General features: G+C 45.4%; 1 protein-coding gene across 3 annotated transcripts in view; it reads left to right on the top strand.

Annotated features, from left to right (window-relative positions):
- PCDH15 (protocadherin related 15) overlaps positions 1 to 18,046 on the top strand; it is a gene marked incomplete at both ends in the record, with an annotated part of 282,257 nt that overhangs the window by 243,992 nt on the left and 20,219 nt on the right. For all 3 annotated transcript variants that reach the window (XM_082286268.1, XM_082286266.1, XM_082286267.1), the window contains 3 exons: positions 1,163 to 1,251; positions 10,747 to 10,923; positions 16,192 to 16,410. In XM_082286268.1, the coding sequence (XP_082142394.1) occupies positions 1,163 to 1,251; positions 10,747 to 10,923; positions 16,192 to 16,410 (485 nt within the window). The remainder of the gene's footprint in view (positions 1 to 1,162; positions 1,252 to 10,746; positions 10,924 to 16,191; positions 16,411 to 18,046) is intronic.

The following is an 18,046-nucleotide window of genomic DNA, read 5'->3' as shown; positions in this document are numbered from 1 at the left end:
GCCTTTGGTTTTGGTGTGTTGCCTTTATGCTGTTCTCAGTTCCTGGGTGCACAGTGGTTCCTTGAATTGGCTAATGTAATTAATTCTATTAAATTAATCATTGCTTTCCAGTTCCGCTGCATGATTTTAGTCTGCAATTTATTTGGAGCTCATTATAATTCCGTGTTTCTTACACAGGAGCCTGTACGTGCTGATCAGGGCATCTGATGACATTTCAAGAACATTTAAATATTTAAAAGTTGAATTAAGCTTCAAAGCTGGTGAATCGGTGTTTGATGTGGAAGCACATCCTGGCTTTTCTGCTGCTGTGCTTCCAGGGCTCCTCTTTGGAAAAACAGGGCTTGTTTATTTCTTTTACAATCAACTAACCCTTGATTTTTAAATGTATCAGCTTTAACACTGCCTAGTTTTCCAAATTTTCCTCCGGAATCCTCTACAGGATTGGAGTGACGTTGGCTTTGTAGTAAAAAATACCAGTTGCCAGAGATTTGGTCTGAGGTCACTCCACACCTCAGTGGAAAACTGGAATTTAATTTTATTCCAACAAAGCACACAAGCATTGAGTGGATTAGAAGCATTTTTTCCTGTTTGGTTGGTTTTTTTTTAAGGAAAAAGCTCAATGTTAAAATGTGCAGTTTTATGATAGAGGGAGAAGCTAAAACAATTGGAGATTAAAATAGAACCTCTCACTGATCGCTTCAATGTAAATGAACAATTTCCGTCCTGATTTTCTAACAAAGTAGCATTGATTTCATGGAATTAATCCTGTATTTCCACTTCCCTTGGTGCACATTGCATGGCTCCAAGGGAGGATTTTCCTGGCATCCAAACCACCCAAGTGTTCAGAAGTAATTTTGAATACAGCCCGTGGGAGATCTGGGATTCTCTAAGTCAAGTCTGAACTAAGAACAGCTTTTGCTGTCCCCACCTTAAAAATCCATAATTCTGATGCAGACCTGGAATTACAATTCCAGTTAAATCTTTGCCTGATGTTAATGTGCTTTGGCTGCAAGATTTCCCAGCTCTCCCATTTGGAATTAAAAGGAGAAATATGGATGTCAGGGCATGGTGTGGAGGCAGGAAAGGAATTTTTCCATTGCTGTTGGATAGGGAGGGGGCTGTGCCTGGCTGTGCCGATTGAATTTCCCTCTTTTCTTTTCAGGTCTCTGTGGTCAATCAGTTGGACATGCAAGTGATCGTCTCCAACGTTCCTCCCACCCTTGTGGAGCAAAACAAGGACCAACTCATTGGGTAATCAATTTATTTCCTCTACAAATATCAGCCAATTCCCTGGCTTTGGGATTAGATGGATTGGGGAGTGAGGGAGATCTTTTATCTGGTCAATAAGAGCCCCCAGACACCACATCAGCAGCAGCTCCCAGGGGTCAGGTTTGCACTTCTGGCTTCTTTTTGTTACACAGAGACAGTTTTCTCTACTTGGTGTCATGGAATTAGACAATGCAGGATAGGAAATGCTGTAGGAAATAGTTTATAACCAATCTTTGTCCCTTTTTTGGTCACTTCAATCAGTGATGAGTGGCACCTCTGAGATTCCCACAAGTCTGGTCCATCCTGCCTGTTGTTCTCCATGGAACTGGAAATACCTTTGGGGTTGATGGTGCAACCACTCGTTGGAAAAGTCTCTGAGTGCCTCACGTCTTCACTGGGCTAGGAAAAATTCCTGATTTGCTCCTGGAGATTTGGGGCATGTTCCCCTTTTCTCCGTCTGTTTTGGGCCAGGTGGGAGTTGGCTCCGAGAGATTCGAATGTCAGAACCACCAGTGAAGTTGTTCAGGCAACGGGCTGAACTCACAGGGACTGCACTTCCTGGAACCAGGAATAACTTCCTGAAAGGAGGAATTGTGTAGAACCAGGAATAACTTCCTGAAAGGAAGAATTGTGTAGAACCAGGAATAACTTCCTAAAAGGAGGTTCTGCTGAGGTGGGGTCGAGCTCTTTTCTCGGGTAACAAGTGACCAGAGGAGAGGAAACAGCCTCAGGCTGCACCAGGGGAGGTTTAGATTGGATTTCAGGGAGAATTTCTTCATGGAAAGGGTGGTTTCAGCACTGGAAGGGGCTGTCCAAACAAGTGTTGAGTCCCCATCCCTGGAAGTGTTCAAACCCATGTGGAAGTGGCACATGAGGACGTGAGTTAGTGGTGAACAGGGTGGTGGTGGTTGATGGTTGGACTCGGTGACCTTGGAGGTCACTTCCAACCCAAACCGTGCTGTGATTCTGTATTTCAGTGAACAAAGCTTTGGAATGAGTTTTAGAAAGTTAAAAAACCTCACAATATTAGCAGGTTTTGAGTTCTCCAGATCAGCTTGGGAAGTCTTTACCTTCACAAACAGATCAGTGCAGCTGGGGAATTTCTCTTCTAAGAATAAGTTTTTAAGGACAACCTTTGCCAGAAGAATTACAAGAACTTATTTTGAAATTGGCCCATTCATTCCTGAAAATATTTGCAGAGAACAAATATCTCAAAAATAATTTTGCATATGTGTACAAAGGTCTGTTTCACAGAGAAATCTATTTATTACACTGCTCTCTTCAAATTTCTCATGTTTTCTTCCTAAATTTAAAAGATCACCCTCTCCCTGTTTTTATGCAGGTTTAGTCATTTGTGCAGCCCATAAAAATAAAATAAGAATTTGCGATTTTTTTGTGTGCAACCACGGGCAAAGGGAAACCAAATTATTTGGAGTCTCAGGCCGAAGCAGTTTTGTGACTTCAAATAATGCACTAATTTATAAAAATTGAGTGTGTAATTAATTAACAGATAAAACAACTGTATCATCAACACTGTCTACTGAGAGATGTCCCTACCCGTGGCAGGGAAGTTGGAACAAGATGATCTTTAAGATCTGTTCCAAATCATTCTGTGAGCTGTGAACTAAATTAGTCACTACACAGGTTACTCAACTCTTTCTCCTCTCATTTTGGCAAGTAATAATCCCTGAAAATAGAAGATTTAGCCAACAGTTGGCGATGGGGAATGTTAGGGAAGGGGGCAGATGGGTCATTTGTGGAATTACAGTGGTTTTTCACAATAAAATAAAGAGTGGTTGAAACAACTCTGGAGGAGAAGTTATACCAGGTTCTGTAATTTTCACGAGGAGTTATGAGGTATTAAGAATTCTATAATTCAGTTTTTCCACACTCAGCACAGCCAGAGATGGGTGGGAGTTAATGGTCCACACAGAGGAAGCAAAGCAGGGAAGGGAAGATTTAAAGCATCACTATTTGGCTTGGGAGTTTTTGGAGGGATACGATGGACTTGTCTTCCCTGACACTTCCAGTAGGATCTTTTGCAGCCATTCAATGTTTTCCTCCAGCTGCTTTAATTTCATTGAGCTTCTCATATTCTCTGGGCTGCACATCAATGTCACATTTGCCATTTCTCCTGCCCATTTGAATCATGGATGTGCAGAGAGACCCACTTCTGTCTGCTGCAGAGGGGGCAGACAAAATAGGCTGAGGCTTGGTGAAAAATTCAGAGTGTGCTCCTCACCTTCAGAAGACTTGGTGGAGACAGACACCAGAGGGTTCTTGAAATAAGGAAGTTTTGGGGAGTGCTTGTTTGTTGGGCAAGGAACAGCATTTCATGGAATCATAGCATATCCTCAGTTGGAAGTGACCCAGAGGCATCATAGAGCACCACTCCTGAAATTCAACTGGAATAAAACACCCAGTGTGGTTCTCAGAGCATTTAATTATTTGGTTTTCACGTGATGGCAGCTTAAAGCTCTGCCTAAAGTCAGATAAGCCTCACTGCCAAGAGAGACCTGAGCTTATCCCATCCTGCAGGGAAGAGAAGTGTCTTGGGAAGTGAATTCCTCTGTACACTCCTGTATAGATGAGATGTCACATCAGTTCTTCTGAGCTGGAACAGTGGAGTGGCTTAAAATGAGTGTTTGGATCAAATATAGAGAGTCACACAGCAGGGCTCAGGCTGCAGGGAGCACAGAGGGCACCTGGTGGCACCTCCCTGCTCCAGCAGGGCCATCCCGGAGCACAGGCACAGCACTGTGTGCACACAGCTCTGCAACAGCCCCAGCGAGGAGAGCCCAGAGCCTGTGTGGCCAATGTGCTCAGGGCTGGGCACTGCCCAGGGCAGCAGTTCTGCCTCCTGGGCAGGGCAATTGCTGGGCTCAGGCCCTGCCCGGTGCTCTGGTGCCATTGCTGGGCCCCGGAGCAGAGCCTGGGCCCTGCTCGGAGCCCTCCCTGCAGCCAGGGACAGCCAGGGCTGAGGGCCCCTCTCAGCTGGGGCTCCTCTCGAGCCTGAGCAGCCCCAGCTCCCTCAGCCTGTGCTGGGCACGGAGATGCTCCAGGCCCTTCCTCAGCTGCGCAGCCTCCGCCGGCCCCGCTCCAGGAGCTCCCTGGCCCTGCTGTGCTGAGCAGCCAGGGCTGGACACAGCACTCCAGAGGTGCCTCCAGGGCTGCCCAGAGGGGCAGGATCCCTCCCTGCCCTGCTGGCAATGCTCTTCTGTCCTGCTGCCCCTGGGATATCAGGACCCCCAGGTTCTCCCTGTGCAGCCTCCTGGGGTCTTTCCCCTCACTTCAGCCATGCTTTTCTCACTCAGTTCTATGCTCTTCAAAGAATGAGGCAGTTCCCCAGGTAAGGAAAATCCATGCTGAACCCTCTAACACAATGCAGAAGTGGCCAGGCAGGCTTTTCCCTGAGAATCCAAATGTTGAATCAAGTGCTGATCCTTGGAGTTATTGCTGAGGGAGTTTTTTTGGAATATGAACGTTGAACCTTCCAACTTAATGGTTTGCATATCTAAAGCTGACTGCCATCATTCCTCAAAGGAGCTCTCTTTAATGCACAGAAACTGTGCTGCACTTAAAAGAGATGTTATCAAATACTATAGCAGTAAATACTGCTGTAAATTATAGATCATAATACACCTCACATGTACATTGTCCATCATATAGGATTTTATGTCTAATCGGAGTATATGAGACAATAAATTTTATATCTGGGAGCTGGAACACGCAGTCCTCTCCTCAGGGAAGTGTTTCAGAATGCGGATGATTTCCCTGCAGTTGTTTTTTTTCTTCTCCTCAGTCCCTGAATTGGTAAAAAATTAGCACATCTCAGCTGCAGGGTGTAAATCACTCAGAATCATTACTTTTCCCACAGGAGAAGTCACATCCTGGTGCTTTATGATTTTTGCCAGGTAATTACTGAATTAAGTCTAATTACAGCTGACTGGGCCGTTTGTCTGTTGGGGTGGTGGCAGTGACCTTGCCCTTGAGCCCTCTCCACAGGTGACACTTTATTTCCTGCCTTTCTGAAACATCCTGAGTTACAGGTCCAGCTGTAGCTGCTTTGTCCTTCACCCTTTGCCCTTTACCCTTTACCTCCCTGACAGGAACATTTTGGGGTCAGCTGCCTTGTCCTTTACCCTTTACCTCCATGACAGGAACATTTTGGGATGACTTTGCTCCTGTCCCTCCACTTTACCTCCCTCCCCTTTTTCTCTGTCACTCCTTCACACTGTAATGTTTCATTCCAAATTAAATTGCAGACTTAGAAAAGGAATAGATTAGATAATAACAGAATTGATTGAATTAGATTAAATAGATGCAATCTGATGAAATAAATAGATTAGAGGGACATGTGCCACCACTGTCCTAGTTCATGTCCAGCCAGTCTGGCTTTGCTGGGAGAGTGTCCCGTGCCTTGGTGCAGTGTTCACAGAGCCTGTTCTGCCCTCAGCCTCCCTCCTGAGCAATCAGGGTGATTAATAACTGCAGGCCACCTTTATTAAGTTGGGTAATAGAGACCCAAGCTTCTACAACTGCAGCTTTTGCACTTGCTACTCCCCCTGGCAGCTGGAGCCCTGGTTCAGCGAGCTCCTGCTCTCTGTGACTCCCGGAGTTGTTGAGGTGATGGATCTCTCCAAAGCTCTCTAATGCAGTGCACGGCTTCTGGGATGAAGCTGTAAACTCCCACTTTCCCTGGGAATTGCTGACTATTGCAGGAAAAGCCCTTTTGTGCTGAGATCTGGAGATTGTCCTCGGGGTCGGAGGGGAGATATCTCTGGGTATTATTCTTTGGATGAGCGCAGTGTTCCTCCTGTGACTGGGACAAATGAGGCTGAAATAAAAAGTTGGAGTGTGTGTAGGGGTTTTGGAGGGCAGGATTTTACAGGATGAGCACAAAGAGAAGGAAAGCAACTTCAGCAGTGTGCAAGAAAGCAAATTTCCTCTCTGGTGTGCAATCCAATCTGCTTGTGGTGGTGCTGGGGTGACAGTGGGACTTGAATCTTAAAGGCCTTTTCCAGCCTTAATGGTTCCTGATTCTCTACTCTTACAGGATTAGGGGAAGTAGGCATAAAGGCATTGGCTCTGCATTGTTTTCTGAATATTGGGGATGTTATTTTATGCAGAGGGAATTGGCTCAGTGCTGCTCCTTCCTGCTGGACACATGTGATAGAAAAATAACCTTTGCAAAAGGCTGTTTTATAAAAAAGTGATGGTTTCAGGCTTGGAATAAACCTCAGGCACCACAGGAAGAGCAGACCCTTCCCTGAGCTCTCTCAGGGAATGCAGTTTATAATTTATACAATTTATAGCGCATGCAATTTATGTTGTAGGAAGGAATCTGGAGCTCTGGTGTATCCCCCCAAATCTCTCACTGACTACACCAGAGGGGCTGGAATTGGTCCTCGTCTCTTTGGGAAAGTCAGTTGAAAATCCAGCAGTTTCATGGTCAATTATGAATCTCACAAAGACTCCACACAGCCAGAAACTGGCTGAAGTGGAGCAGAACCGAGGAGTTCATTAAAGCACTTGACAAGTTGGTATTGATGCTGATGGGGGGACCTGGATGCTCTCAGCTCTGCACAGTTGCCAAATTTGTATTTTTAAATACCTAGAATACAAATTTGTCATGATTATTGTACCAGGTTATTTTTGGAAACTAGAATTTTGGCCAAAAATTATGCAGGATATCGAGTCTTCAACACTGCTCACTCCCAAGTCTTTGGTGATTTGAGTCCTGAAGGAAAGAATGTTTGGGGCATTTTTTTTGTTTTCCATTTCTTAAAGTATTTTGTGTGTTCCAAAAACATTAACAGCCTGTTAAATTACTAAAGAGCTTTCTGCTGTGATGCCAGGGTGAACCTCTAAATTTAATCCGGTGCTCTGCAGGGTTTTGTAGCCTTGAAGGGGGTACAGCAACCTCAGGTGTGGATATAAACACATGGACATGGCACTGAGAGCAGGCCAGGAATGTGGTTCCGTATCCCAGATTTTGGGCTTTTGTCTGCTCCTTTCAGGGATATTCTGGAAAGTCCCAGTTCAGGAATGTTCTGAAAGCCCCTTTCCAGTAGCTAAAGGGGACATGCAAGAAGGCTGGGGATGGGATTTTCACAAGAGTGGGTAGCATCAGGACACAGGGAATGGCTTCCCAGCGCCAGAGGGCAGGGATGGATGGGATATTGGGCAGGAATTGTTCCCTGGCAGGGTGGGCAGGCCCTGGCACAGGGTGCCCAGAGCAGCTGGGGCTGCCCCTGGATCCCTGGCAGTGTCCAAGGCCAGGCTGGACATTGGGGCTTGGAGCAGCCTGGGACAGTGGAAGGTGTCCCTGCCCGTGGCAGGGGTGGCACTGGATGGGCTTTGAGGTCCCTTCCAACCCAAACCATTCTGGGACTCCCTGGAGCAGAATTCCACAGCCAAGGACCAGCTCAGCAGGCCAACACCCCTGGATTATTTTGCCTTTCCATTTCTTTCACACCTAAAGATGAAAAAAAGTCACCTGAGGATTTTCAGGGAACTTTGGGCTGCAGGATCCCTCAATGACAGCAAATCCTCTTGTCCAGTGTCACTGCTGGGAACTGGGAGGGCTGTGCTCATGGGGATGCACTGGGAGGCATTTTCCTCACTGCTGAGCTGCTCCAGTGGAGCTGGAGCAGTTGGGAAGGCTCACCACCTGTTCTGCTCCTGCTTCCACCTCTCGCTGGTGGGAGGATGGGAATGACCCTCGTGGCATTAACAAGTGACAGGCTCATTTTAATTTGAATTCTGATGATCAGGACAGCAGCGCTGCTGACACTGTTGTTACTTATAAAGGAGGAATCTAAAAAAAGTTGGTTCTTGTGAGTACAACTACAAACAAGTGGCCACTTCCAGTGGAATTCTAAAACACTACAGTGTTTTCAGCATCGCAAGTTCAGCTGAAGGATTTTTCAAACAACTCTACAGGGAACTGCCCTATTTTTAAGTGAATTCTTTAATTGCTGCTTTTCAGTCTCCAGTGGGATTTTATTCTCTGTTTTAACCTAAACATGCAATTTGTGTATTTCAAATTGAAAACTGCTGCCATTCTGCTGGGCTTTGTGGGGTTTCCTGCAAAAATGGCTGCAATGTACCCATTTCTCAGCAAGTCCTGTTACAGAATTCCTGAAAGGTTTGGGTTGGAAGGGACCTCAAAGCCCATTCAGTGCCACCCCTGCCATGGGCAGGGACACCTTCCACTGTCCCAGGCTGCTCCAAGCCCCAGTGTCCAGCCTGGCCTTGGGCACTGCCAGGGATCCAGGGGCAGCCCCAGCTGCTCTGGGCACCCTGTGCCAGGGCCTGCCCACCCTGCCAGGGAACAATTCCTTCCCAATATCCCATCCAGCCCTGCCCTCTGGCACTGGGAAGCCATTCCCTGTGTCTGGGCACTCCAGGCCCTTGTCCAGACTACTCTGTTTGTTCTTCAGTTTTAATAATATTTTAGACAAAGATATTCTCAAAGGCAATGAATTCCCGCAGGATTCCAGGAATTTCTGAGGAAAGGCAGTATTGTTACCTATTCTGCCAGAAGTGACCCTGCATTATCACCTTCCAACCTCATGGAGCATTTCTGTCATGGGTGTAGTAAGAGTTCTGTACAAGGAAACAGAAAAGGACAAGGGGAAACGGCCTCAGGCTGGGCCAGGGGAGGCTCAGCTTGGACAGCAGCAGGAATTTCCCCATGGAAAGGGTGCTCAGGCCTTGGCAGGGGCTGCCCAGGGAGCTTTGGAGTGCCCATGCCTGGAGGTGCCCAAGGAAGGGCTGGAGGTGGCACTCAGTGCTCTGGGCTGGGGACAAGGTGGGCATTGGACACTGGGTGGATTCTGGGATTCTGTGATTCCATGAAAAGCATCTCCTCTTGCAGCAAGAGAAGATGATTAAAGGCTAATTATGGAGGCAAATCCTTCCCATATTTGTTCTGCCTGAGACCTTGTGCCAAACACCCTCCTAAGAATGGTCGTGGTTTCTTCTTCACCATTTACACTCCCTTCGTGTTTGGTGGGGTTTTATAATAATCTCCATATCCCAGATTGGTCCTGTTTGGTTTTCCCTGGGGGAATTATTGTTGCTGAAGTGTTTGTGACAGGTCCTCACCTTGGCTGCTGGTGCAGAGCGTGCCAGGAGCAGAGACAAGCAGAGTTTTCAGTATCTGCAAACAACAGGAGAGCTTGTTCAGAGGACACCGCTCCACGAGCACCGTGCCAGCCAATCTGTATCCCTATTTTCTCTGCAGTAATTCCATATATTCACTCCTCTAACACACCTGGATTTTTCAAGATCTTATAGAAAAGCTTTAAAGCTTACAACGAGTTTTAAGGGCACACTAAACTTCTACACAAAGAGGTGTTCCTTGGACAAATGTGAATCAGGAGTCTTGGAAAAATCAGGAGCTGGTGGAAATCTTGTGTCAGGAAAAAACCACAACAGCAAAAATGTCACCTCAGCAACCGCAGAATGTTTTGTGTTAAACAAGCAACTTCTTAAAGTCACTGATGTCCTTTTTTTGTGAGAGATGTGTCTTCCTCCACACCCTCGTGCATCCTGGATGGATCAGGCAGCACATTCCCTCTTATTCCCTTGCTTTTGCCTCCCAGCTCAGCTACTGCTTTTTGATTTTCTGACGATATTCTATATTTTCTTCTAAGTTTAGATGGAGTCTTTAGACTTCCAAATGCTCTGGTTTATTTCTCCCTCCTTTTTTTGCCCAGAGTTGATGATATTTGCTTTTATGCCTTTTTTTATCAAACTTTCTGTGGGCTTTGAGTGAACCTTTCTTGGTTTGATCCCACGTTGGAAACCTCATCAACCTCTAGCAAGTCTGGATGGCGGTGTTGTTTTTGTTGTTATTGTTGTTATCTCTGAATTCTGTCAGCCTTTCTTTCCCCATCTTGTGGAATCCTGCTGCTTTTATTTGATTTTATTTCCTGTGGTAAACCTGTCAGCCCAATATTCCAATTTCCTCCTGCCTGTAAAACCTGGTGCCTTTTGGAGCAGCAGGTATCGCAGCCCCTGAAATGTGTGATATCGGAGGGCCGGATGAATATCCCACCAAAAATCGGTCAAGTGGTTGTTTCTCTGGGTGAGAATTTATGGAATGCACCCCGTGGAAGGCTGGAATGGAAGTGCTGGAATCATATAACTTAATAAAAGGATGTCAGGGGGGGTTTGTGTGAAATACAGGTGGTGTTTCCCATGAGCCATTTAAAACTCAACTGGGGTCATAAATACAAAGAGCTCGACTTAAGGACACATTTTCTGAAGACCTCTCCGAGCACTGCTGAGCTTTTCCCAGGAGTTCAGCATTTCAGAGGTTCTATGGAGCAGGGATTCCTTTTTAAAAGTGCTCTGAAGGTCAAAATCCTTCTCATCCTGGGGGTTTTGCCTATCAGTACCTCATTTGGGCTGTGGGCAGTGCCACGAATCAATCACTGCAGCTTTCCAGCTCCGTCTTCCCTTTAGGATTTTGGAACGCTACGTCCAAGACCAGATTCCGGGGGCGACGGTCGTGGTGGAATCCATTGGAGCACGGAGGTTTGGGGATGGATATTCCGAGGAGGATTACACCAAGTCCGACCTCATGGTCTACGCCATCGACCCGCAAACCAACAGAGCCATCATGAGGAACGAACTTTTTAAGTGAGTATTTCATTTATTACTCCCCCTCTATTTCCATGGATTGTTTGGGAATCTGTTGCTCTTAGAAACTGGTTCAGCGCAATGGGAATGGGAAAATCCATAGAAGCAGCTGCTGCATGGATATCCCCTGTGGATGGCTTGGGAATTGGCCGTGTCCTAGTTCAGTCCGGTACTTCGGGCTAAATTGTCCCAATGCACATGATTCTGGTTTCGTCCACCCTGTGGAGGAGCTTCCTGCTGGAATTCCTCCAAGGAATTTCCTTCCTGTGTACCCAAAGTCCTGTGTGATCTCCAGGCTTTGGTGCTGCAGTGTTGACCTTCAGGCTTCCCACAGTTTCTGTTTGGAGCATGAGTCCTTTCTTCTTTTCTTTGGGAACTGAGGGAGAGAGGGAAGGGAAGGGAAGGGAAGGGAAGGGAAGGGAAGGGAAGGGAAGGGAAGGGAAGGGAAGGGAAGGGAAGGGAAGGGAAGGGAAGGGAAGGGAAGGGAAGGGAAGGGAAGGGAAGGGAAGGGAAGGGAAGGGAAGGGAAGGGAAGGGAAGGGAAGGGAAGGGAAGGCTGTTTTGCACCTTGTGTAAAACACAGACAATGGGGCATGTTCCAGTGTACACCTCCACATAGGAGATCAGGGTCTTCAAAATGCAAATCAGGCTCTACTTCTAAAGACAAAACCCCTTTTTTGAAGGTTTTTTTTGCATGTTTCACCTTGGTGTTGGTTTTTATCTGGGTGAGAACCCCACCAGGCCCTTCTGTGCTGAGCACATCCTCAGCAGCCTGGCAGGAAAAGGCTGCGAACCACTGCGGGGAAATGGGGTTGGAAAAGGGGGAAAAGGGCTTCTTCTCCTGAGCTCCTGGTGGAGTGCAGATGAACCACAGTGTAGGAAAGCTCTGCAGATATTCAGAGTTTAGAGGCTGGGAAAGATCACTGGGGTCAGTCTGAGCAAGTTTGGGAGCTCCCCTAAGTAATTCTGCTTATAACATACCTGTCAGCAAAGCAACTGCACCAGAAAATCCAATCAGCTACAGCCTGGTGTTGTTACTGTTGGGTCAAAAATTAGGCCTTTTGTCTCTTTATTTTTAATTTGTCCAGGATCAGTTTTATTATAACTTTGGGTGATAAATTAAAGCGTCCATTGGTGCTTTTAATTTCTGGGTCCCACCAAGGTCTAGGCTCATGATCACATCTTCCTCTGTATTCCTGAGAAGTTCTGCTCTGGGCTATGTTTTAATTCTTTTCATCACCTGAAGTTTTCTCCAAACCCTCTCCAGTCTTCCAGCATCATTTTTCTGAACTAGGAATATTAAAAAAAAATGAGTATTTTATATAAAAATGTTATATACAATATAATTAATAGCAATAGCAGCTTTCAGAGGGTGGCAATAGAGCCTCCTTCCTTCTCCTGGTGTTTGTTTTTAGGTATCCCCATGGTCATTCAGTCCTTTCAGGTCTCAGTGATGCTCTGGGTGTTTCTGGTCACTTGTCCACTATTGGTCATTCCCAGAATGGAGTCACTGTGGTCGTTCTCCAGTTTTATTCAAGATTCTGACACCCTTTTCCTCCTCCCTTTGGAAAGCTCTCAGTAAATGCACTATTACTGGGATATGAAAATCAGCTGTTATCTGAACAGGGAGGCAGTTGGCTCTTTGAATTCCAGGAAAAAATAAACTTTTCCCTTTGCAGACTCTCTTCATGGCCAGAAAAACGTGTCCCTCTTCATTTTGGCACCCTTTGAAAATACTGGAATGTCTTTTTAGGGATGTTCAGGTGTCCAATGAAGTACCCAGAGCAGAATAGAGTCAAGATGGGTTGAACATCAGATTTTCCAAAAGGAAGGGAAGGGGGAATCATCTGAGAAGCAACCTCATTAAAATGCCCCCTGTGCCTGCACACTCAGCTTTTCAGGGGCTTTTTTTCTTCTCTTCAAAAGCTCTTAAATATTTAAATCAGCAAAATCCCAGGGAATGCCTCCCTGGCTTTAGGGTAGAGGTGAGTGAGTGTCAGCTCACTGGAGTAAGGAGACAGAGTTTTGCAGCTGGAGTTCCCAAGTTTTCACTGTAAACTGGGAGAACCCCAGGAGATTTGGGCCAAGGATGTACCCAAACCTACAAAGATTTTAACCTCCTAAAAAGATGAAGCTCCTTCCTGGGAGTTTGATTTCAGAGGGATGGCTCAGGGTTCTTCCTGCCATGGTCACAGAACACTTCAGAAGTAGTTGTCCCCTCACTGGGAAGCCACGAGCCCCAACCACTCTTCTGCTAGCCAGGAATCTGCTCTGGATCTAACAGAAAAGGGATCAGTGGGAGAAAGGATCATTTCATGAACTGGATGTGATGGGAGAAAGGTGGATAAGTCTGAAAGAAACAGAACTTCCTGGTTTAAACATTTAATTACCCATAAGGAAGATAAATTCCCACAGGTGATTTTCCAGGTGTTCAACAATTCCATGTTTATCCAGGACTAACAGCACAGAGTTAGTGACTTCTGCCAGCTGGGATTTTCACACAGCTCACCAGATGATTGTACATTGGAAGATACCTGAGGCTTTTCCAGAATGGGCTTTTTTGGGAACACCCTGCTGTGTTCCTGCTTCTGAAACAGAGTGGAGGCTCTGATTTAACACAATTTCTTGTGAAAATAATTATTTGTGAAGGTCGAATGCAGGAGGAATTGAGGATGGAGTCGAGCAGCAGGTGGAGAACTGCAGGGATACAGGCAGGAGTCAGGGATCCAAACCCAAAGCAGCTGGAGCTGGGAGAAGAAGGTGGACACAGCAGCTCATCCCAGCGGCAGCTGAGCAGAGTCACATTTGGCACCATGAGAAGCAAACGCCACTGAACCAAAGCATGAGGCTCCTGTAATCCATAATATTAATCCCACAATAATTCCAGGAAAATGTTTGTCTGGAAAACAAAGGCATGATTTAGAGGTCATGGATGTAGCAGCCACTGCCAGGGGGTAAAAGCCATGTGTCTCTCAAGATATGCAGAATTTCCCTGTCCTCTGCTTTGTAGGACTGACACACAACGAGAGATCCATGTTTTTCCTTAAGACTGTTATGATTGATTACCTGAAGTTTTTATTAATCAGGGATCCCATAAAACAGAATCATGGAGGTTGGAAAGAACCTTTGAGCTCCTCAGGTCCAACCCTTAGCCCAGCACTTCCAAGCCCACCACTAAACCATGTCCTCACATCCACAAATTTATGGAAGACCTCCAGGCATGGGCACTCCAAACCTCCCTGGGCAGCTGTGCCAAGGCCTGAGCGCCCTTTCCATGGAGGAATTTCCCCAATATCCACCCTGAGCCTCCCCTGGCCCAGCCTGAGGCCGTTTCCCCTTGTCCTGTCCCTGTTCCCTGGCAGCAGAGCCCGACCCCCCCGGCTGCCCCCTCCTGTCAGGGACTTGTGCAGAGCCACAAGGTCCCCCCTGAGCCTCCTTTGCTCCAGGCTCAGCCCCTTTCCCAGCTCCCTCAGCTGCTCCTCATCTGATTTTTCCTCCAAATCTGTTTGATTACACCCCAAAAATGGATCTGAATAGTACCTCTACTTCACTATTTCCTCCCTCTCCCACAAACCCCTAAAAGACGCGGAGGCCACTCAGATAATTTCCCAGACTGGAACGTTCAGACTCCTTTCCTATCTTTTCTAGGGAAGAGGCTTTGATTTATTGGAGCATAAAAACCAGTTGAATCCAGGAAATTCCTCCTGCATAAATTACATGGAAAATGTCCCCTGTTAAAAAGAAAGTGTGTGAAGCTCCTGCACAACGTGTCAGGTTCCATCACGGAGTAAATGCTCACGGCTGAGTTACGAACCTGTAAAAAAAGGGTTTGTCGGGAAAATGCCAGCAGAATTTCAACAGAGAAACGGTTAAAATCACCCAGGGATTTAATGCTGTCCTGCTGGGAAGGCTTCTGCCAGCTCAAAGGACATGGGACATGCACCAGTGACATCTAGTGAGCAGCAAAAGAGTGTTTGTATTCACTTTATGCCATCAGTTAGGTTGGAAAAGGGATTTTTTCTCACATACCAAGGAAAAGGTTTGTGGAAGACATCGGGAATGGGAATTATTCTTCCAGACACCTTTGTGAGGGTGGGAGTGAGCAGCCTCTTTGCCCTCAGTATCATGGAACCAGCCCAAATTCATCATTCAGGACGAGCTGTTCTGCTTGTGATGAGATCCAGTTCATCCACTGCATACCCAGAGCAGAGTGGATTCTCCCCAGAATTCCAAAAAAAATAGGAACAAGAAATGCTACAAGAATTTATCAGGAAATCAATCTGAGGGGAAGTCAATTATAAGAAATTAGCACCCTTGAAGAAAGGATCATTGAGGAGTGGAATTTCTGTCTCATGATCAGAGTAAGGAAATCAAATCTATCTCAGGCTCTCTTTAGACATTCAGAGTTTATATACAAAAAGATGGAATTTTTTTCTTGCTGTTTTTTATTTGAAGTTTTCTGGAGTTTTTTCCCCCTCATCTTTCTACAGGAGAACCCCTGTATAAGCAAGGATCTGGAATTCTGCTATAGCTCCCAGCTTCTAGGATCCTCCATCCTAACACATCTCCTGCGTTGGTCTTTAGAGGTGGGCAGCTTGTGAGACACTCAATCCTCACTTCTGGAGTCATCCAAGGATTTTATTTTCCTTCGGAAGTTAAAGCCTTGGCCAATGTATTTTTTCTCCAGCCAGCCAAAGAATTTCCCTAAGGAGCTGAGCAAATCCTCTAAAAATTGCCTGATTTTAGGGTAACAGCAATCATAGAATCATTAAGGGTGGAAAAGACATTCGAGGTCATCGAATCCAACATTCCCCCAGCACCATCAAGGCCACCACTGACCCATGTCCCCAAGTGCCCCAACCACAGGTGTTTTGAACTCTTCCAGAGATGGTGACTCCACCACTGCCCTGGGCAAGACCAAGGTGATCTTTAGGGCAGAGTGGTCCTTAGGCATGTGTCCAGGAAGGGTTGGTTGATCCTCGGGATCAGAGCAGAGAAGGAAAGGCACAAAGAGCACAAAGTGATGTCACCAAGGAGTTTTTGCCACTGGAAATCAGGATAAGCTCAGCTGAGAGCTCCTTTTCAGGGTTAAAACTGCGTCTTGGTGTTAAGTACATGGGAATTGTCCCTGGCACCGGCTTACAGGGAATTGCCACTATTCCAAAGCCCACAAAGACGATGTGTGTGCTTTATTGGGCTGTTAACCCACCATAATTAAAACTCTTCATGAACTTGGCCCTAATAGTGGGGTGGTTTTGTGCCATTGAAGGTTCCTGGATGGCAAACTGCTGGATATCAACAAGGAGTTCCAGCCCTACCTGGGCCAGGGCGGGCGAATCCTGGAGATCCGCACGCCGGACGTGGTGGCCAACGTGAAGAAGCAGGCGCAGGCCGTGGGCTACACGGAGGGGGCACTGCTGGCCCTGGCTGTCATCATCATCCTGTGCTGCATGCCAGCCATCCTCATCGTCATGGTCAGCTACAAGCAGTGAGTACCCTCCTCTTTCTCCTCTCCCAGGGGTTGTAACCTTGGAGGAGAGATGCTGCATTTCGTAGCAGAGCCGCTTCAACGATTATTATCCCTCATCGCAAGGTTAATTTCTATTTATTATTGCCTATTTCTGTAGTATTTTGTATGTATTATCTATATTTCTATTATATAAATCAGTTTCTGGTTTAATCCCCTTCTCACCACAAGGGTTGCTCAATGCTTGGCGTGATGAACACGAACACAGAAAATCCACGGGAAGTGCCTCCTGGACTTCCCAACCAGGCACAGGATTTTTGTGCCAAAACACCAGCTCAGAACCCAGGTGTTTGACACAAAAGTGAGGATTCAGAGCCGAATTCCATGCCAAAAAGAAAAAAAATATAGGGGAAAAAGGTGCTGTTTCAAGAAATGAATCAAAAATCAAATTAGAGCATCCCAATGTTTTTGCTTAAATCCTAAAATATTTTTTCCTGAGCTTCTTAATTGCAAATGTTTCCTGGAGGGTTGGTTTTCTGCCATTTTAGGGCAACATCAGAGATCTTTCTTGATATTTCCTCTTGCCTCTTACACACTGAAGAGGGTCAAGTAATTGGCTGATAAATTAATTCAAATCAACGTCTCCAACAAGCTTCTCTCCACTAAAATTTTCAGGTGCACTCATATTTAAAATCAGTGCATTTGGACTTAAAAGCTCCATGTTTATTTATTTATTTATTTATTTATTTTAAAATATATTTGTAATTTTTTCTCTAATTAAAGATTATAGTCATAAATTTCCATATACATTATATTCATATTCATAGATTTATTATTCATTAGATTTATTATTTATTCATAGATTTATTATTTATTAGAATCCCTTTCTTAGCAGATTTCTTCTTTAATTCATGATTATATTCATATCCCCATTTCCCCAGTTTGGGTCAAGGGGAAAATGCCATTTAAAGAAGTTTGGCAGAGCTTGACCAACCTTTGCACCATTGGAAAGGCAGATCATTCCCAAACTGCTCTTCCTCTCCCAGAATTCTATGGAAAATTTGCTTCCATCAGCCTGTTCATCCTGCAATTCCTTGGTGGCTGTTGTCCGAATTGCAGATTCCTTACAGAAATGAACAGCCCCATTTTTCCTTGGCATCCAAACATCATCAATCCCTTTTAGGAGCTCTCAGAAATCTGCCTAAATTCATTTCATCCAAAAATCCCATTTTTCCCACCTAGAAATCTGACTTGGAGTGGGATTTATGGCAGCCCATTGTGAATAAATTGTATTTTTATGGAGAGTGCCAAAGAAAATGAAAGGAATTTTGGAGTTAAATTAAAATCCTGAGCCTTATGGTTTGTTTTTGCATTGCAGCCTTTTTCACTCCTTTTCCAAAGGAATCTCAGTGTTTTTCCTAAAATATTTTTTAGTAAAAAAATCTAAAAATAATTCCTTTGAAATCCAGTATCCAGCACAACCCTGCAAGGTATTTATAAATTATTTATTATTTACTAGTCGCAAAGGAATGGCATCTTCTAAGTAAGAACCAAAAATAATATTCCTTCATTATTTTCTATACATTTTTGAAAGGTGCTAAAATGGGAAAATATAAAGAAAATAGCGATTGTAGTATTTATATTGTTATATATAAAA

The sequence above is a fragment of the Coloeus monedula genome (genome assembly GCF_965178545.1).
Source record: "Coloeus monedula genome assembly, chromosome: 8".
Lineage (NCBI taxonomy): Eukaryota > Metazoa > Chordata > Aves > Passeriformes > Corvidae > Coloeus > Coloeus monedula.
The sequence above is the reverse complement of the archived record's forward strand: the minus strand, read 5'-3'. Positions and strand labels throughout refer to the sequence as shown.